The sequence below is a fragment of the Heteronotia binoei genome, chromosome 2, assembly GCF_032191835.1.
Source record: "Heteronotia binoei isolate CCM8104 ecotype False Entrance Well chromosome 2, APGP_CSIRO_Hbin_v1, whole genome shotgun sequence".
NCBI classification, from domain to species: Eukaryota; Metazoa; Chordata; class Lepidosauria; order Squamata; family Gekkonidae; genus Heteronotia; species Heteronotia binoei.
This window is the reverse complement of record NC_083224.1, coordinates 111509830-111530468: the sequence shown is the minus strand read 5'-3', so window position 1 is coordinate 111530468 and position 20639 is coordinate 111509830. Positions and strand designations below refer to the sequence as shown.

The 20639-nt window shown below is 40.8% G+C and overlaps 1 protein-coding gene across 2 annotated transcripts; it reads right to left on the bottom strand.

Annotated features, from left to right (window-relative positions):
• Positions 1 to 553: 553 nt before the first annotated feature.
• On the bottom strand, positions 554 to 18642 carry LOC132566627 (protein zyg-11 homolog B-like). 2 transcript variants are annotated; one of them, XM_060231830.1, is made up of 14 exons: positions 18470 to 18642; positions 17101 to 17266; positions 15794 to 16548; positions 15007 to 15147; positions 14603 to 14779; positions 11029 to 11093; positions 9255 to 9354; positions 9127 to 9180; positions 8113 to 8274; positions 7985 to 8032; positions 7454 to 7651; positions 7316 to 7377; positions 3171 to 3268; positions 554 to 1564 (listed from the first exon to the last, which is right to left on the bottom strand). In XM_060231830.1, the coding sequence occupies exons 1-14, from the start codon at positions 18542 to 18544 to the stop codon at positions 1374 to 1376; spliced, it is 2292 nt and encodes a 763-aa protein (XP_060087813.1). In that variant the 5' UTR covers positions 18545 to 18642; the 3' UTR covers positions 554 to 1373. The 2 variants fall into 2 exon arrangements, with proteins under 2 accessions (XP_060087813.1, XP_060087814.1); XM_060231831.1 differs by lacking the exon at positions 7985 to 8032 and having other exon boundaries at positions 18470 to 18636.
• Positions 18643 to 20639: the final 1997 nt, after the last annotated feature.

Here is a 20639-nt window from a genome sequence, read left to right as displayed (position 1 = left end):
AGAGGTTCCAAAAAGAACTGTCAGGAAACCAGCTGTTTATAGTTTGTGCAGCTCAGTCTCTCTGCTTTCATCTTTTGTGCATAAATGACTGCAACACAGACATATTCTACAGAACTATATACATTACATTAATTGCATATTAAACAACTTGGTTAGTGGCATGATCTGTGGCACAGAAAACAACAAAGACTTGCCTTATTAAGAATTGGGGGCCAAAATGAGTGTTATGGCAGTATTACAACACACGTTGTGCAGATGTTCTAGTGTGACAGTAAGAGGGCAAATTTAAAGCAGAACACAGGGGAAGGTTTTTCAACCAACCAAAATTTCCTACTGTGTTTTTTTTCCTGTGGGAACTTATGCTCTGACCACCATCAGAAAAAGACAACATGAGTCCTTTGGTATCCCATCTCATTCCCCCTTAACAGCTTTTTAAGGAATAGATATTACCCAATATTTTATTTCCTACTTGCCCCCCCCCCATTCCTGTGCCTTCTTTTGTACAGCCATTATTTCTCTACTAATGCTTACCAATTTACTGAAAGTTTGAAGCTAGATGCTATATTGAGACGTTTATTTTAGATATGAACACAATCTGAAAGATTCTGTCCTAGTATAAAAATAATGTGTATGTACATTCCCAAAGTAATACAAGTTCATACAGGGCTTTCTGATGGATTGTGGCAATAAAAACTTCGCAGTTGACTAGATTCTTCCTTTTAGGACATGCACCCCTCTTACAGCTATGTTCAAGCAGCTCATAAAATTTGCAACTGGCAGAAGGACCTATTGTAGCCTAATCTAATGATCTAAATATCATGAACAAGTCAAGTTTCTGCCTTTTCTAAGATTTTCATTCTCAGTTCACTCTCCTTGTCCTTTGATGTTTAAGTTTTCCCTGTATTAATTAAGTCATTCCAATTTTCTGGCCTTAATAATAAAGCAAAACTGACTCCACTGTTCATACGATATAAGACAATACCTGCTACAGGGACAGAAATTGCAGGAACGGTAACAAGTGGTTTTAAAGCCTCCATTTTCAGTGTCCTTGATAGCTAATTTTGTCATGGTACATGATGAGTGGCTTGCAAGCATCAGCCTCTGTTTAAGCCTTGTATTACTAAGCAATTTTTTTCTAGAATGCCTTGCAAGTGGAGAGATACTGAAGGACCAGTGCGTCATTTCCCCTTTCAGAAGGCAAGTTGTGAATTAGATCTACTTGTAGAAGACTCCTGGCTGTGCATGCCATACAAGTATCCTGAAATGTAGACAGCAGTAATCTTACAGGAAGGGCCATCCTGATGCCCATGGAGGGTAAGAAATCACTAGTACAGCTTGTGAAAGTAACAGGAGACAGTTCCAGCCACCCACAGTTATCCATTTGATTTGGCTTGTAGCTCCTTTAGGTGTTTAGGTTTCCCATAATACATCATGTGATTATCCATGTAAGTTAGTATCTCAGTTGTTAAATACAGGACATCTGGGTCACTCTGGTCATTTTCTTTGATATTATATAAATGTTGTAGCCCATCCTCTTCTATTAACATAGCACAATATCTGGCAGCTGAAGAAAAACAAGAGTTTGGTCATTAAAAATCCAGAGCCAGCATATTAAACACTATAGTAAAATTGGATCAAAGCAATTTAGAACAAATTCACCAGTTTCTGCTTCCACTAACTCTTCTTTTCATTGCATTCAAGATATGTCTTTGGACACCAAGGAAACATACATACACAAAAGCTTTAGCACAGAGCTCCCCAACCCCAGGCCGTGGACCGGTACCGGTCCGCGCCTGTTAGCAAGTGCGCCATGAGTTGTATAATTATTTTATTATGTATTACAATGTAGTAATAATAAGACATCAGATTTATATCCTGCCCTGCACTTCGAATTTCAGAATCTCAGAGCAGCTCACAATCTCCTTTACCTTCCTCCCCCACAACAGACACCTTGTGAGGTGGGTGGGGCTGAGAGAGCTCTCACAGAAGCTGCCCTTTCAAGGACAGCTTTGTGAGAGCTATGGCTAACCCAAGGCCATTCCAGCAGCTGCAAATAAAGGAGTGGGGAATCAAACCCGGTTCTCCCAGATAAGAGTCTGCACACTTCACCAACACAACAAACACTTTAGAAATACAATGCGCAATTGGAAAATTTGTCTTCCACAAAACCGGTCCCTGATGCCAAAAAGGTTGGGGACCACTGCTTTAGCAGATACATAAAAGACACATTATTTTGGAAGAACTAAATATGAATGTATTACAGTCCTTTTTGCCGGAGACCAGAAGAGTACCAGAATGAATGTAAGAGCAGCCCTGCTGGATCAGACAATGTAGTTCAGCATCCTTCCTGCTTCATTTAGTGGCCAACCAACTGCCCTTGAAGACATGGAAGCCAAGGCCCTGTTTCATGATAGTTCCTCTTAGCACTGGAATTAAGACATTTACCACCTCTGAATGTGGCTGTTCTTTTGAATTAACCTAGCTAGTAGCCTTCATGAACCTGTCTAACCCCCTTTAAAGCCACCTATGTTTGCAGCCATCATTATGTCCATTGACAGTGAATCTCACAACTTAACTGCTCATTAAATAAAGTATCACTTCCTTTTATCTACCCTCAATCCATTGCCTATTAACTTCATTGAGTACCCCCAATTTCTAGTATTATGGGAGAGGAGGAAAAAATGCTCTCAAGAACTTTAACATTATGTAAGAAATCAAGTTACAGATCCAGAATGTTGTGGCTCAGCTTAGTCAGAAAGAGAGCAGCATCTTGCCTTTCCCTCTTACATTGCCAATTCACTCCTCTGCTTCTTGGGCTTGCTAACTCTGTAATTGTCAGAAAATTATGGATAGGGCTAGCCTCCAAAGCATGGCTTTCTGGCAAGGCAGTAGCCATAGTTCATACACTTCTGAAAGCTATGATCCTTAAAAGCCTGGAATAGAGAAGGAAGCAGGAATATGGAAGGAAAGGGGAAAACAATACACTGTTAGCAATACATGAATTGAACAACCATCACTCTGAACCCACAGAAATATTTCAGGATTTGCAATTAACACCTGAATTCTCAGACAAGAATGTATTGTGGTCTGTTTAAACAAGTGTCCTCTTCAAGGTAACCTGGAGAATCAAAGTCTTATTAAGAACAACAGACTCTGTTAACAAAACTTACGAGTTTTGCAGCAAATGTGCAGGATGGCCCATGCTGCCCAGATCTGTACACTGGGTAATGTAAAACAATCAAGTAACGGGTAGAACGGCTTGAGTGACCTATACATTGGAGAAACATTTTGATAAATAGACAGTTTAACGTAATTACACATGCATGCTACATAACTACTTTTATCAGTACATAAGCAGCTTAATGAGATATGCAGCATCATTACACGAATAAAAGCCATAGGTATGTTTTTTCTGGAAAGCAAGACTACCATTGAATGAGGGCTGTGCCATATTGGAATGAAAACCACAGCCCCCATTCAACAGAACCATGCAGGTCATAGTGGGGGAGATGTCACAATAGCACTCTGTCCAGTGCACGCTGAACCCTCCATCTGCAGGCCTTCAACTAGTCAGAGGTTTCACAAACAAAAGTGACATGAATCCTTCAAAATCAATGGTATGAAGAACACAAAGGTCTAGAGCCACATATCTGTATCATCAGGAGGGGGAAAGAAATGCATTAATAAAAGGCATCAGAAGCTGAGGTTTGTTCTGTTTGCAGAGAACATAAGAGAAGCCATGTTGGATCAGGCCAATGGCCCATGCAGTCCAACACTCTGTGTCACATAGTGGCCAAAAATTTTATATATATATACACACACACACAGAGTGGCTAATAGCCACTGATGGATCTCTGCTCCATATTTTTCTCTAACTCCCTCTTGAAGTTGACTATGCTTGTAGCAGCCACCACCTCCTGTGGCAGTGAATTCCACATGTTAATCACCCTTTGGGTGAAGAAGTACCTCCTTTTATCCGTTCGAACCCGACTGCTCAGCAATTTCATCGAATGCCCACAAGTTCTTGTATTGTGAGAAAGGGAGAAAAGTACTTATTTCTCTACCTTCTCCATCCCATGCATAATCTTGTAAACCTCTATCATGTCACCCCGCAGTCGACGTTTCTCCAACCTAAAGAGCCCCAAGAGTTTTAACCTTTCTTCATAGGAAAAGTGTTCCAGCCCTTTAATCATTCCAGCTGCCCTTTTCTGCACTTTTCCCAATGCTATAATATTCTTTTTGAGGTGCGGTGACCAGAATTGCACACAGTATTCCAAATGTGACCGCACCATCGATTTATACAGGGGCATTATGATACTGGCTGATTTGTTTTCAATTGCCTTCCTAATAATTCCCAGCATGGCATTGGCCTTTTTTATTGCAATCGCACACTGTCTTGACATTTTCAGTGAGTTATCTACCACAACCCCAAGATCTCTCTCTTGGTCAGTCTCTGCCAGTTTACACCCCATCAACTTGTATTTGTAGCTGGGATTCTTGGCCCCAATGTGCATTACTTTGCACTTGGCCACACTGAACCTCATCTGCCACGTTGACGCCCACTCACCCAGCCTCAACAGATCCCTTTGGAGTTCCTCACAACCCTCTCTGGTTCTCACCACCCTGAACAATTTAGTGTCATCTGCAAACATGGCCACTTCACTGCTTACTCTCAACTCCAAATCATTTATGAACAAGTTAAAGAGCATGGGACCCAGTACGGAGCCCTGCGGCACTCCACTGCTTACTGTCCTCCACTGTGAAGACTGCCCATTTATACTCACTCTCTGCTTCCTATTAATTAGCCAGTTTTTGATCCACAAGAGGACCTGTCCTTTTACTCCATGACTCTTGAGCTTACTAAGGAGCCTTTGATGAGGAACTTTATCAAAAGCTTTCTGGAAGTCAAGGTAAACAACATCTATCGGGTCTCCTTTGTCCACATGTTTGTTCACCCCCTCAAAGAAATGTAACAGGTTAGTGAGGCAAGATCTTCCCTTATAGAACCCATACTGAGTCTTCCTCAATAACTCGTGTTCATCAATGTGCCTACTAATTTTGCCCTTAATAATGGTTTCTACCAACTTTCCCGGTATTGAAGTCAGACTGACTAGCCTGTAGTTTCCCAGATCTCCTCTGGAACCCTTTTTAAAGATGGGGGTGACATTTGCTACCTTCCAGTCCTCAGGAACGGAGGCAGATTTCATTGAAAGATTACATATTTTTGTCAGAAGATCCACAAGTTTAACTTTGAGTTCTTTCAGAACTCTTGGATGTTTGCCACCCGGACCTGGTGACTTATTAGTTTTTAATTCGTCTATCAGGTGTAGGACCTCCTCTCTTGTAACCTCAATCTGACTCAGGTCTTTCAACACCCCAATAGAAGTGGTTCTGGAGTGGGCAAACATTTCTCATCTTCCACAGTGAAGAATGGAGGCAAAAAATGCATTCAGCTTCTCAGCAATTTCCCTATCCTCCTTCAGTAATCCTTTGACCCCTTGGTCATCCAAGGGCCCCACTGCCTCCCTGGCTGCTTTCCTGCTTCTAATATATTTGAAGAAATTCTTATTGTTGGTCTTTATGTTTTTTGCAATATGCTCCTCATAGTCCCTTTTTGCCTGCCTGATCACAGTCTTGCATTTGATTTGCCACTGCCTGTGTTCCCTTTTATTAATCTCACTTGGACTAGCTCTCCACCGCTTAAAGGAGTCCTTCTTACCTTTTACAGCTTCCATTACTTTGTTTGTTAACCATGCAGGCCTTCTCATATACCTCTTTGTACCTTTCCTAACTTGTGATATATATTTTATCTGAGCTTCTAGGATTGTAGTTTTAAATAGCCTCCAAGCTTCCCCAAGGGTTTTGATTGTATTTACCTTTCCTTTCAGTTTCCTCTTCACATGCCTCCTCGTCTCAGAGAATTTACCCCTTTTAAAGTTAAACGTGGTTGCGCTGGTCTTTTGGGGCAACTCTCTATTTATACAAATGGTGAAATCAATAACGTTATGGTCACTGCTCCCAAACGGTGCGATCACTTTTACATCTCTCATCAAGTCTTGGGCATTACTTAGGACCAAATCCAGAATCGCCCCACCCCTGGTAGGTTCTGTGACCATCTGCTCCATAGCACAGTCATTGAGAGCATCTAGAAACTCAATTTCTTTCTCTTGATCAGAACACATATTGCCCCAATCAATCTGCGGGTAGTTAAAATCACCTATGACGACACAGTTTTTACGTCTAGCCACTATCTTTAAGCCTTCCATCATGTTATAGTCATCCTCCATCTTCTCCCATCGTTAAATTTCCTTTTGGGCCCTCTATTTCAACCCAAAGCATTTCTAGAAGGGAATCTAATTCTCTGACCTCAGTCTTACTGAGGTAATATAAAGAGCCAAACCCAAAACATTAAGGACCAGTTCACAGAAATAGGGAGGACTTAACTCCTACACACAGACACAAATTAGGAATTTTGTAACCATGGCTAAGAAATCATGTTCTTTTCCTCTCACGAACTTTCTTCTCTACCACAACCTATCCAGCCATATCCCTTTACTGTGGCTAAACTGTATATCTGTTCCAAACTTAATTATGATTAAAGTAACCAAGTTCTCTTTACCATATACCTTCAAACACTAAGAGAGAACCACAGGTTAGTTACATTAGCCAGCCTATGGAAGCGCAGAACAGAATTTGCTCCCGAGGGTGGAGGGGCGCATGCAATACCACAACCTGCTCCTGATGCTTAACCAGGGTTAAAAGATTCATAGAATATATCTGCCACTTCTGTAGGCACAGAGGCAGTCTCATTTATGTAGATTATATATGTCATCCAGTAAATTAACTACTACTACTACCAAAAAAGACCCTGAAATCTAAATCATTGGATTGGTGTTGACAAGTATTTGAGTTCTACGTAGCGCTTCATGTCTTGTCTCAACACATTAACTACTCAGAAAAAATGAACCCAGTGTGCCACATTATGGGCCAAGTGAAGCATACTTTCTATTCAGCTGCTTACAATAAGTACGCAGTTATTTTTAGAAGAGTATTTTAATAAAATAAGTACCTGGATAGCCCAGGCAAGCCCGATCTCGTCAGATCTTGGAAGTTAAGCAGGGCCGACTTTGGCAAGTACCTGGATGGGTGACCTCTAAGGAATACTAGCAGTCAGGAGGCTGGGGCAGGCTTTATTCAGCTACCTCCCTGAATATCCTCAAGGCCCCCAATCGGGGTCAGTCACCAGAGATCTCCACGACTTCCAGGTGTGCACACACACACACACACACAAATGCAAAATAAATAAAATAAGTACCTATAGGCTGGAAGTGCTACCATCTTGCATTCTGGTGTTGGCCACTTTAAGAGGGCTGAGTGCTGTAACAGAAAGATGTGTCAGGTTTTCAATAAACATGCAGAATGTTTTTAAAAATATGCATTTAAGTCAGTTTACCAGCTTCTCAATAAGCAGTCTTCTCTGTGTTTGACTTAATGTCCAAGCTTGCTCGCCTCTGGATAGTAAATTAGCAATAATCCCAGCTGAGAAGTAACAGACTTCCATTTCAGTACTGTTCAACAATTCACTGATGTGATCCACAAAGTCCTTCTGCATTAACTTGGGATGCAGTTCTCTCACTTCTGCTACATTGTTCTGTGATATAATGGGGGAAAGAGGAGATACAGCTATAAAAAAAAGATAGTCACAGCATACAATATGATTTACATGATTAATTTTATGCAATTCCTTCTAAAGGAGAATAGGAATTATGTTTAAAAATTTAATGTATTTTTACTAAGATCCAGATAAATGTATTTGGGTGTTTTATCAACTCTTGAGCGCACACAATTCAAGGGAGAAGCCTAATAAAGCAAATGCCCCTTTTCTGGAGCACTTTTACCCTAATTATTAATGACTGTTTAACATGATATAACACACAGCTTAAAAAATACATTTGTAGAATGAAGCATTTAATTCTGATCTTACCAGAAGGCCGAGCACTTTATGCTGCGTAGAGGAGTCCGCTGGAAATGACTGTCAAAAGAAATAAACAAAGCTATTCAACTTATGTGGTAAATATACTATAAACTGGTCAAAAAGGCTATTATGTTTACCTGTAAAACTCTCATAAAAAGCTCCAATCCTTTGTTGTCAATGAAGTGTCCACATGTGGTTGGGGCTTCATCTGTGAGATTCCAAAGGGCACTCAGAGTAAAATGGAATGTTGTGTCCAGTTCATTCTGATTAGTTTTCTGTTCAACTATTTCAAGAAGTTTCTATTTAAAAAGATGCTGCTATTAATATCACAATATACAAGACCCAGACCTGCAGGGGAGAGGAAAGCAACCATACCCACTGGCTCCTGCTTCATGTTATCCCCCATCCCCCTCTTCTCTTATCCACAACCTTTCACCACCCTACGCTCACTTATCACCTCTACTTTATCACTCATTATCACTCATTCTCCCCAACAGTCCCCTGTCTCAGCCAATCCTTAATTTTTTAAAGGCCTAGTTCCAGGAGATTGCTAGGCTAATATTGGTCAACATTTTAAAAAGCTGCAGTGTGGGCATAGGAACACATTTAACTGGGGGGGGGGGGGGTTGGTTGGGTTATACTGACCAGTTTTTGAATATGCGGTTTTCTGAAAAGCTGCGTGCCTGCCCCCGCCCCTGGCTGTAGAAACATCTCCCCTTTCCATCCATATAATAGAATTAAAGAGTTGGATCAGCCTAGAGCATCTCTGACAAGTGCTTGTTCCGCCACTGGTTAAAGACTACCAGTGACAGGGAGCTCACCACCTCCCTCAATAGCTGATTTCACTGTTGAACAACTCTTACTGTAAGGAAGTTTTTCCTAATATCCAGCTGGTACCTTCTCACCCTTAATTTAAACCCATTATTGCGAATCTTCTCCTCTGCTGCCAAGGGGAACAGCTCCCTGCCCTCCTCTACATGACAGCCCTTCAAATACTTAAAGAGATATTTCGCCCCACTGTGTGAATTTTTTGATCCCTACTCTTGAGGCCAGTTTCAGAATTTTATATATATATATATATTTTTTTTTTTGCTACAACAAACCCTTCTTGCCCCATTGCTTATTTAACTAATTGATGGCATACAACTCACCCCAACAACTATGTAGAATTCTGCAGTAAGTTGTGCTGCTTGTTCATCTGAAAGCTGATAAATCACATATGTTTAGATCATTATATGAAAAATCTCCAAAAAGTAGACATCACATAAAGATAACATACCTTTAGTGCTAGGATAGAGATAATATTAACTGCAATTCTTTGTATATGCTGATTTTCCTGGTTACACAGCCACTGAACAACAAATTTGGCAGCTGCAAACCTGCAATTTGAAAGTATTTTCAGAATATATTCTTTGCAACCCTAACAACAACAATGGTTTTACTGCAAGCATACGTGAACTTTACTATTAACAGGGCTGTGAGTAGGCTTCTGCCTAAAAGGGAAAAAAAATCCTATGCACAGTCCTCAACCAAGCACAGCCAAAGAGAAATTTAACTTCAATACACCTCTCAGATCTGAAGGCCCAGAAGAGGAAAAAATTCAGAAAACTGCAGCAGAAGTGTTTCTCCAAGGACTTTCCCCAGTTTTTTTTTAATGGAGCTTGGGGAGAAAAGCTCCTGCAAAATATCTAATGAGTAAGATGCTTTTTAAAGCAACATTTTTCACATTCAAAATGTACAGCATGAAAGAATCTGAAGACTTCCTCAGTTTTTTTCCAATGGAAAAATCAAGAAATTTGTGGGAGTACTGGAATAAGCATTTTACACTTGTAGACATATACAATGTTCAATAAACTTTTTAATTTCAATATAAATTTGGCAACAATATGCTCAGAGTTTAATGATGGTTCATTATTAAATTTTTCAGTGTGTTCAATGCTACATGGTTTAGCTTAATATCCAGAAAGGCTGGCAGTCCTACCTGAGACTGCCTGAATAACATATTCTTTTAATACAGATTTTTCCCTACCTTCAACTGTTGTTATTCCTCCCTGTCAGGTGGCAAAATTGAAAGTTTTATGTGCTATGACAGCACACGGTGCAGCAGTTTACAACTCTTGTCAAATACTTTTTCTTATAGAAAATATATTTATCCTTTAAAATTCAAAAAATATGTCTAACAGTGCTATTTTACATGCTAAGTTATAAACAAATAATTTTATGTACTTTAGGCAGTAAAACAATTTTAGTTTGAGAGGAAAGTACTGCATATATTTCAGTCCCCCCCCCCAATTCCTATTTCCCCCTGAAAAAAGAAACACACACATATCTGGTTTCTAAATTTCTGGACATTTTATATTTCTACACATCTCTCAACAGTATGACAGCAAAGGATGCTTTAGCAGAACCCTTCCCTTACTATGCACCTCTAATACTTCCTTCAAGGCATATGAAACTTCCTTCTACTGGCTCCGTACTGTAAGTTAATTGGTAATGGCACATCAAGGTGTGGAACACAGCATTGTGTCATGCTACCTAAGATATGTCTAATCATACATTCTAGGAATGAACCAGAGACCTTCTGCATAAAAACAATCACTGAGTTTCAGATCCACCCAGACAAGTACACAGGTTCACTGTCCCCCAGAATGAACAGCAACAGAAGCTTTGTTATGCCAGGTAGAAGCAACACTGACAGGGCCTCACAGACTTTCTGCATGCTTGTGTGCACAAATAAAACAACTACAGTGCATGGAAAACCACAATGGCAGAAAGGTTTAGCTTGGCTGGCATATTTAAATCAGGGTTTACTATGAACATCTGAGGGAAGAACTCTACTGAAGCTTCTATTGCTATTCCTGCTGGAAAGCAGAGGGTGAAAAAGACTCTTCACCTATGATTTGGAAAAAGTGGGCGCAGGAAAAAACACTTAGATGCATAACATGAAAACACTGAGACTGGGGAAATATCTGGTGGACAAAATAAAAAATCCCATGGATCACATTGCCCCGGTATTCTTGTTGCCGCATATGACTGTACATTATTTAACTTGCCTGTTAAATGGAACATCTTGCAGAATCCTGACACTAGATAAAGAAAGAAGGCAATTCTTCTGCAGCTGTATGAAGAAAGCACAACATCACAAACTTCTACACTTTCATAATAAATTGAATTTAAATTTGATTTAATTTAATAGTAAATTAAATTTGAATGTAATAGTAAATTAAATTTGAATTTAATAGTAAATTAAATTTGAATTTAATAGTAAATTAAATTTAAATCAGGGTTTACTGTGAACATCTACTACTTTAAATTTATATCCGGCCCTTCCCACAAATGATTACAGCAATATATCAGAACAATAAAAGCAACTACAATGAATATCAGTCAATAAAACAGTTAAAACAATTTTAATATACAGCATATCAATCATGGCTGGCAGCGTGATGGTTGTAGCATTTATGCCTAATCTGAAAATGGTTGGATCATAACCAAGTGATGCGATCTTTCTGGTAACCTGAGCTGCAACAGGGAGGCCAACTGGTAGACACCTGCCACTTCAACCACAGACCTAGTGGAACAGCTCTGTTATATTTATGAAACAGGAGATCCAGAAATGCACAATTCTAAATGCAATTCTAAAAAAAACAAAGATCCTGTGAATTTAGGAGGTGTCTGTGAGTTTCCTGCATTGTGCAAAAGGGTGGACTAGATGACCCTGGAGGTTCCTTCCAACTCTATGATTCTGATTCTACTTTGTACTTTGTAACGGGAGGAAATTAGTTTAGTAAACAAGAATAAAGCCATATTCCTTATTAAAACAGTTACTGTTTGTGCTCTAGCTTGAATGTTACTTAAGGTTTCTGCTGGAGGATAGAGGTGATTTTCACCATTTTCCCACATCTACTGCACATTTACTTCATTCCACATTGCTCCTAGAGATCCAATTTGCGGGCAAAGCAGGGGGTATGGGGTGTTATTTATTTCGAAGCGGTGGGGTAGGGCGGGATATAAATCGAATGAAATAATAAAAAGTGTGTGTGTGTAATCAGTGAAAATCTCCCTTCCCTGCTGCCAGCCCTTCAGTTTTGCTCCTTGTTGCATTGAAGTGTGGGGGAGAAGCAAAACCAGAAGGTTAAATGAAAACCCCTTCCTGGGCGACCCCCCCCCCCCTCTCTCCCAGTCATGGCTCACCACAGACAGGAGGAAGGGGAAAGGGAAGTCCCTTCCCAGGCAATCCTCCCCATCCCATTCTACCACATCCCAAACTTGCTGGACCAGTGCGGTCCATGTGAGGCCAGTTCCTCAAGGAACAGCATTTGGGGGCTGCAGCAAGAGGGAGGGAGTTGAGGAAGTTACACTTGGCAGAGGAAAATCCCTCCTGTTTGCAGAAATCCTCCAGACATTCAAGCAAATGTCACAAACTGCACTGTATGTGCAACAGGAAACGTCAAAAGGTCAAAATTACTGATTTTACTAACCAAAATTCAAAAAAACAAAAAAAACCCCACCCTGTCCAAATACTGAAAAAAGAGACCTGATTGACTGTTTTTCTAGACTTTCTGGAAGATTCACCAAATCACGTTTATTCTTAGGAACAAAGTCCTTAAAGTAGTTCATAACTGCTGGCCACTGTTCAGTCAGTCTTGTGGCAGTACTCTCTAGTGGTAAGTGCCAAAAGAAACATGTTTCAAGAAACAATGATTTGGGATATTGAGCTCTTTGAATTTTTGTGAAATCCTCCCATTGTGATGGCCACCCATAAGAACCCCCCACAAACAAGGAACATTAAATTTGAAGCATTGTTGTCCAGTTCTGCCATGCCCTACAGAATACATTATATGAACGTTACAAGTGCCAATATCTACCACAGGCTAGCTCTCTGTCAAAGTAAGATAATCAATCATGAGTTTAGCGACATCTTTGCTGACATTTGGCCCATCATTACTTAGCACCAGCAGCTTCAACCAAGGAAATAATGCCAAATCCAAAGTTTCATCCATTTTACTATAAATATCTTAGCTATTGCAAAATCCATCTAAAAAGTCTGGAGGTACCTGGTCATAATCATTTTTTTGGTTGGTGACTAGTATCTAACAGCTACCTACAATTCTCCATAAGATGCTACAATGGTGGCTACATCATAGCACAAGGTGTAATATGTACTAATACAGTCCTTCAGCAACTGTTCCCTGAAGTATGGAGCCAGTGTATCTGTTGTTAGATATCATGCCTTTGTCCTTGAGAAAGTTTCCCCAGTATATGTTCACAAGATAGCTCAAAAGGGAAGTCAGCTGAATTTTTAAAAATGTATTTATTGGAATTTCTATCCCACCCTCTCCTGCAAGCAGGCCCAGGGTAGGTCACAACAAAGTAGTAAAATAAAATAATCCAGCATAATTTCAATAAAATCTGACCAATTCATTCACTAATGATGGTAGTCCCAAAAAATCCCTGACCCTGGGTTTATACTGCCTGTGGGTTCAAGGCTGGCATACTGACAGACAAAACCAGATCACCACTTACAATATGAAGTGATAACATAGATGATATAATGTGCAGCCACAGGCGGGTTGGAGCAAGGGACGTCAATAGAAGTTAGACACTCGCCACTTCAACCAAAGCTCTGGTGGAACAGCTCTGTATTTGCACCAGCTGTAGTTTCCAGGTCAGATTCAAGGGTAGCCCCATGTAGAACAAGGTGCAATAGTCCAGCCTGGATGTGACCACTGCATGGAACAAGGTGCAATAGTCCAGCCTGGATGTGACCACTGTTGTCAAGCTGTGGGAGGGGAGATAGGGAACCAGTTGCCTGACCAGCTTAAGGTTATAAAAGGCAACAGCTGTGACCTGGGCCTCCACTGAGAGTGAGGCATCCAGGATCACGCCTAGGTTTCTGTCAGTGCTGGCGTTAGCGACAGCCTGCCAAGGGGAGGGAATTGGAAATTGTTTTCATTACCTAGGTAAGTTCTGCTCTCATTGCACTACAGTTGAAACTGGAAAGTGTAATAGTTCCTTTGCAATCTGTGGCTACCAGAACTAGTTTTCTCCAGCACACCGGGATGAACCACTGACAGATGTAGCGGAGATGAAACCAGTTGATTCCTGCACTCATCCTTATGTTTACAAGATGTGGCGAGCTGTTCAACTGCTTCAAACCCCAATCTGATAAATCCTTTAGCACACACAACACAAAACAGTTCTTCACTTTTTTCCTGTCCCCATTCAGATATACTGACTTTACTGGCCTTTAAAAATACACAAAGTAATGACCAAAATGAAAAAAACTGACTTTTACTGATTTTACTGACCATTTTCCACCCTTACTGAGCCTCCCACCCCACAGTTCCACATGTATGTATTTAAAAAACAACTAAAGACTAATAAAAGCCAAGACCACAAGGAGTCTTGGAAAAAGTCTATACTACACAACTGAATTGGAGCTACAGATGCCATTTTTGAAAGCTAGCCAAAGCTAGTGCAGACTTTCTGTGTTCTAGTCATCATGTGGCCTACTTCACTCCACAAAGCTTTCGCTAATAAGTTTTTATGATGGCAAAGAATTTTTTTGCATGCTTCGTTATTATTAGGGATGAACTGTATCTAAGTTCTGATGTACACCCTTACCTGCTGCTGTTCAGGAAAGGTTTCCATGGCCTTCAGAAGCAGCTGGATTACACTGGACAGCAGGCGGACAGGCATGCCTGCTGCTAGGCCTTGCCTAGTTAAGTTCAAGGCACAGGCACTAGCAGTCAATTGTACTGCCAAGTCCAGAGGATGATTCCTCATTCCAATAATCACAAGCTGCAATGGGAAATGCAGGAAAGGCAATTTTGGAGGAGGAACAAAAACACAATATTGAGATCAGGCATATCAGAATAAGCAGCTCTTTACGGCTTCTGAGTACAAATAATAATCAAATTAGATTTAAGTTGAAGGAAAATACAATCACAAAAATTAAGTATCTATCAAGCCTAAGAACAACCCTGTACTTCACATACAATTGTTTATTTTGAACCAATAGTTTTTACCTTTAGGATTTCAGGCTTTGTAATTCTCATAAAACATGTCTGAGTAAAAAGGTGGAAAAAGGCTTCTTTCACAAAGCATGCCCTTTCACTGTAACGTTTCAAAGCTTCTGAAATCTGGTTTTCATTTTCTCCTCCTGATACCTGATGCCAAATGAAAAAATCTGTTAACTTTACTGACCTCAGAATTTATTTTGTTGTTAATGCATTTAGTAACAATCTCCTCATCAAAAATTGTCTGTTAAGTACATGAGGTACAGATATCCATGCCAGGCCTGTGTGTTACAAAGACATGGAGTTGCAGGTCTCCGACTCCTTCCCACTCCCTTGAAACACAGAGATACTTCAAAGGAATAACAACATGGACTCCACTAGGCTGTAGTGCTGGCTTACCTCAAATGGTCTCACAGAAGCCCCAGGCAAAAATTGATCCTAAATGTTCCTCTACACCATGCTACATTTCTCAAGAGCTTATTCCAGTGCTTTCCCACATGGTAAGTGACTAAAAGCACTGAATCCAGTGATGTGCATGTAGACAGTATGAGTTATGGAGGCACTGTTCTTGCCTGCACCAGCCTGAAACACTTGACTTCTAACACATTACTAACACATAAAAACACTTTACTTCTAACAGAATAAATGAAAGTTTGTTCTGACCGGGCACACAATTTCAGTTGAAGGTTAATGGCAAGTCAGCACACAACCCAAAGTTAAAAGTTATGTTTCCAATCAAGCACAATATATATCTTCATTTGCAATATTAACCCAGGGAATATTTAAAAATTCAAACCTTCAAGGTTCCTTCTCCCGAAAGGAACTCTGTATATCCTGCTTCAGTACCCAGCAACCCCACAAACCGCATCGCAGGTCGCTGTCTAACAAATGCTTCTACAGCTTCATCAGTAATGTATTTACTCCCAGAAATGTCCAAAGATACAAGGTAGGGCAGGATGTCTTTCTCTCCTAGCAGACGAAAGGGAATGTCTGATCTGGAATGCTGTTCATCTGAGATATCAAGATGATTTAGATACTTTAGTTCTCTCATGACATCCAAGAACTTTGGTGCTGACATACTCAAACATTTCAAACCATGCATAGCGAGGGATTTAAGCCGATCCTTGCAGGCAACAAGTGCAGTTATGTCTGTGACAGAAGTACTGGATATATCCAAGCTTTCTAATCTTGGCAAGGAAGCAACCTCTGCTAAATCTTCATCACGGAAGGCCACATTGGTAATGCTCAAAGCGCGAAGACCAGAGAGCTGGCTAAAGCACCTTTCATAAGGATTTGTAGGGGACAGAGTTAATGAGTCCAAGACAAGGCACTGAAGGTTGCTCTGGATCCACACACTGCTACCCAGCCCACTCACAACATCTGAAACAGTAACAGCTTCATTCATCCCTGCAGCATCAAGCTCTATTAGTTTGTGATGGCAGAATGCCTGCTGGAAGGCCTGGGCAGAGATCTTTGCTTTGCGAATGCAAGCTTGCTTCAAACGCATTTGGTTGCCTCGGAAAATGCCCACTGTCCCATCATTCAACAGCTCTGTCAGGAAAAAAAAACATAATTCTGTCACGGCAAATATACCCAAGAATATTGGCAAATTGTTTTCGGTCTGCAAGATGTATCAGTGATTATACAATGGGAAGCATCTAAACAATAATGAAGGCTACACAGAGGGTTAAATTGGTAAATTCTATAACATGTATACAGTGTTTAACATCAGCAAATTTACATGCGGTTTCTTATTTTACATTATTTATTCCCTTCTGTTGGTCATGATGGGAGAAGATCTAAGCAGCATATTAAAGACTCATCACTGGCAGTGTTTCCCTAAAAATCAACTTCGATTAAAAAAGAACATGATGGCAATACTGGTTTGTTGCCTAAATCATGATGCTTACTTTTACTCAGTTCTTTGCCGCTGGAAAGCTTTTATTGCCATTTTAGGCCAATACAAGAATACATAAACCAGACATAAAGCAGTCTTCCTTAGGCCTTCAGATCACAGAAGCAGGATATATTCACAAGGGAAAATGCTCTCATTTATTACTATAATTAGAATTCTATTATTGCTAGCCCAGAAAGAAGTCTTACCCCGATATGCCATTGTTTCCAGTAACTGATCAGCCACTTCTTGAGGAAGCCTTTCTGATTCTTTCAAGCATAATGATCCATCTGGCCTTTCAACACAAAATTTTTCTAAATCGGCAACTAAGGCATTCAAGCAGATATCAAGTAGAGAATATGGAGATGCTTCAGCCTGCAATCACAGAGAAATAACATATCAGCAGGAAAATAAACAGCAGAGATAAGTAACCAGGATTATTAAATTAAATTACAATAAATTTAAGGCAAACCCGGCAGCATTTTCAAAGCAAGAGATGAGGTAGTTTGCCATTGCCTTTTTCCATGCAGCAAACCTCCTCTTCCCTGGTGGTCTTTCATCCCACCCAGGCTTAGCTTCTAAACTCTGACAAGCTAGTCTCGGCTATTCAGGCTATTGCTACTTTGGTGGTGGAAAAGTGCCAGCAAATCACAGCTGATTTTTGAAGAGCCTGTAGGGTTTTAAAGGCAAGAGACATTCAGAGGTGGGTTTGTCATGTCACAACCTTGGTACCCCTTGGTGGCCTCCCATTCAAACACTACCCAGAGCTGACCCAGCGTAGCTTCCAAAATCTGATGAGATCCAGCTAGCCTGAGCTATGTGAGTTAGAGCAATGTGACTTTACTAAGAAAATCAGGTATGCCTAGCCCTTTGTTATTCAAAGATCATTTTGTCAAATACTGGGTCCTGGAAAATTCTGTTGGTCTTTTATCGTGCTTTGGTTCCCTAATAATTTTTTACTACTACAGATTAACAAAACTACCCACGTGCTCCTATTAGATCTGCTTACCTTGTAGGTTGATCAATTCTACTTTGCCTATCTAACAAGGGGGGGGGGGGAGCCTTTACCCACTCAAATCCCTGAATCTTGTTTTTAATCACCCTCCCTTTGCAACTTCTCTCCCCATCTTTCTTATGCGAATACAGACACATCGACTTAAAGACACGCTTTCATGTATCGAATTAAGCGATCTCTGACTAACGAAAGGTTACCCCGAAATAAGTTTTCTTAGTCTTTTAAAGTGCAAGGGACTCTTCTTTTGTTTTCCTTCTATCTAAAGCACCGCCAGCTGGGAAAGCATAAGGCAACGAAGGCAGCAGGGCCTCTCTTAAAGACCCCCGCCCCCACCCACAAGAAATCACCCTTCCCCTATCAATACGGGCAGGCAGAATTTGCCCCTACGGCCATTATTGCCCCACCAACCCTTCCCGTGCCATCTGCGCAATCCCTCTGCTAAAAACGCAGCGCTTCGTTTCATCTACTCCTTCCTACTCCCATTGTCTCCTTCCTTTCTTTCCCTTCTCTTTTCACCTCGCCGCCGCCGCCACCTTTGTTTTCCTTAGGTCTTTCTAACTCACCTGTACAGCAGGACAATCCCCGCAAATAGTTAGTGGGGCTCGCTGCCGGTTCTGAATATGCAGGAATCGCACCATCGCAAAGGACCACCCAAAACTCAACAAGAACGAGGACAGAACTAATCAACCGGAAACACCACCGGCCGGAACGGCAAAAAAAGAGCACGTTTTACCGCCCTATGGCTGGAGCTAGAGCGCATGCGCTTCTTGAGGTCATGGAGACGCCAGCCGATTGGGCCGTGAGGGACGCGGGCTGATTTTCAAGAGATGGAGCGGGCTCTTGCGTCATTTTTTAATTATTATTATTATTTGTAAGCATATGCTTTGTGATGTAAGGTGTTTCTGGTTTAGCTAATTTAGTGCTAAGATGGCCATGGGCTGGAGCAAGGACGGATATGTTACCAACATGCAATACAAAGTCCCTTCCCTTATCGTCCTGTTACAGGCAGGGCTTTTTTTTTTTTAGCAGGAGCCCACAGGAACGCAGTTTCAGCTGGCTTGGTGTCAGGGGGTATGGCCTAAAATGCAAATATTCCTGCTGGGCTTTTCCTACAAAAAAGCCAGGTGTGAAACAATGGTGATGTCAGGGTGTGTGGCCTAATATGCAAATGAGTTCTTGCTGAGCTTTTTCTACCAAAAAAGTCCTAGTTACAGGGTTACTTCATAGGTGGTATTTTTGCATAGAGAAGTAATCCCAGTATGAAAACAACTCTGTCGTTCTGAAGTATGGTGGTGCATAGGTTCATTGTTGCCACATAATTCAGGAATTGTATGGCTCACATGGAAAAAAACCCCCAAAACTACACGTTTATGAGAGGGTAGTTATTTGACTGGATGGAACTGCTGGAATGGTACAGGTGCAAACATATTACATGAGGGTTTTTTCCCCAGAAATGCACACATGATGCTAATACAAATGCATGCAGCTGTGTTGTTACATGCAGATTTGCCCTTAACCAAAAAGTGTGCAGCAAATAGTTTTATTTTGGACGGTGCTTTAAGCAAGATGCTATATGTTGGCTTATGATCTTGGTGAAATCCATGCAGCCCAATCATGTATATCTGACTGAGATGAGTTTAGTAAGGGCATAGGCTGACTATCTGAGCACAAGAAGGCTCCATTCAAGTATTCATTCAAGATTAAATCAGGTTAAATCCTACAAAGAGCCTGCACTTTAAAGATTTAAAAATCTATTGTGGCATATGCTTTTGTAAACCTGTGCCCACTTTGTCAGATGCATGAAGTGTTACATTAAGTTGGCAGAAAAGATCTATACTCAAAGCTATACACAGCAGAAAAGCAGGGAGTGGGGTGCATTGCAAAGAGGTTAGAAGGCCTGGATTTCCAGGACAAGGTGTGGAATGTTGCATTGCAGAGCACAAATGAAAACAAGATCTAATCAAAAGTAAACAATCTACTCAGAGTGGATGTTGGCCACTCCTACACACAATACACCTGGCTTTCCCTTCCTAGGGCACAGACAATGTTCAGTTCTCTCCAGGTTTCATAATGATTTTGACATATTAGAAGGGCTGGATGAAAGGAGTTTACTCAAATTATGCCTGTTAGAGCAATCAGTCAAAAACAGCTTAAATATTCCTGGCTTTATTACATTAGCAAGTTAATGTAACATGAGTTTTTAGATATCTGGTATAGTTGGATTTATGGTCTGCCAAACTTCAGAATAAAAACAAACACAAGATGGGGCTAACCAACTTGACAGTGGAAGTTCAAGACTCTAAAGATACTTCCAGAGTTTCGGCTTTCCAAATAAATCAATTTTAACAATGATGTTCACAGATTTATTTTGTACTAGATCAAGGGTGGCCAAACTGGCTCAGGAGCCACATGTGGCTTTCACGTGTATTGTGTGGCTCTCGAAGTCCCCACCACCCCATTGGCCAGCTTGAAGAAGGCATTTTTCTCTTTAAATCACTTCCCCAAGCCAAGCCAGCTGCTTGTTAATGTTAAAATTGCTTTATTTCTACCTCTTCCTCCCCCATCTGTTTTCTTTCATTCCTTATTTCCTTCCTTCCTTCTTTCCGACATCTGATATTCATGTCTTTGGCTCTCAACCATCTGATATTTATTCTATGTAGCTGTTATATTAAGCACGTTTGACCATACCTGTCATACCCCCTGATGTAGTCAATCCTCCAAGAGTTTACAGGG

Excerpts from the sequence above, each read along its gene's own strand:
- LOC132566627 (XM_060231830.1), bottom strand. The coding sequence starts at position 18,544 with ATGGTGCGATTCCTGCATATTCAGAACCGGCAGCGAGCCCCACTAACT. Across the intron at positions 11,094-14,602 it reads CCTTTCCTGAACAGCAGCAG|CTGCAGAAGAATTGCCTTCT; the intron begins GTAAGGGTGTAC and ends TTCTTCATACAG. Across the intron at positions 1,565-3,170 it reads GCACATTTGCTGCAAAACTC|CTGCCAGATATTGTGCTATG; the intron begins GTAAGTTTTGTT and ends GTTTTTCTTCAG.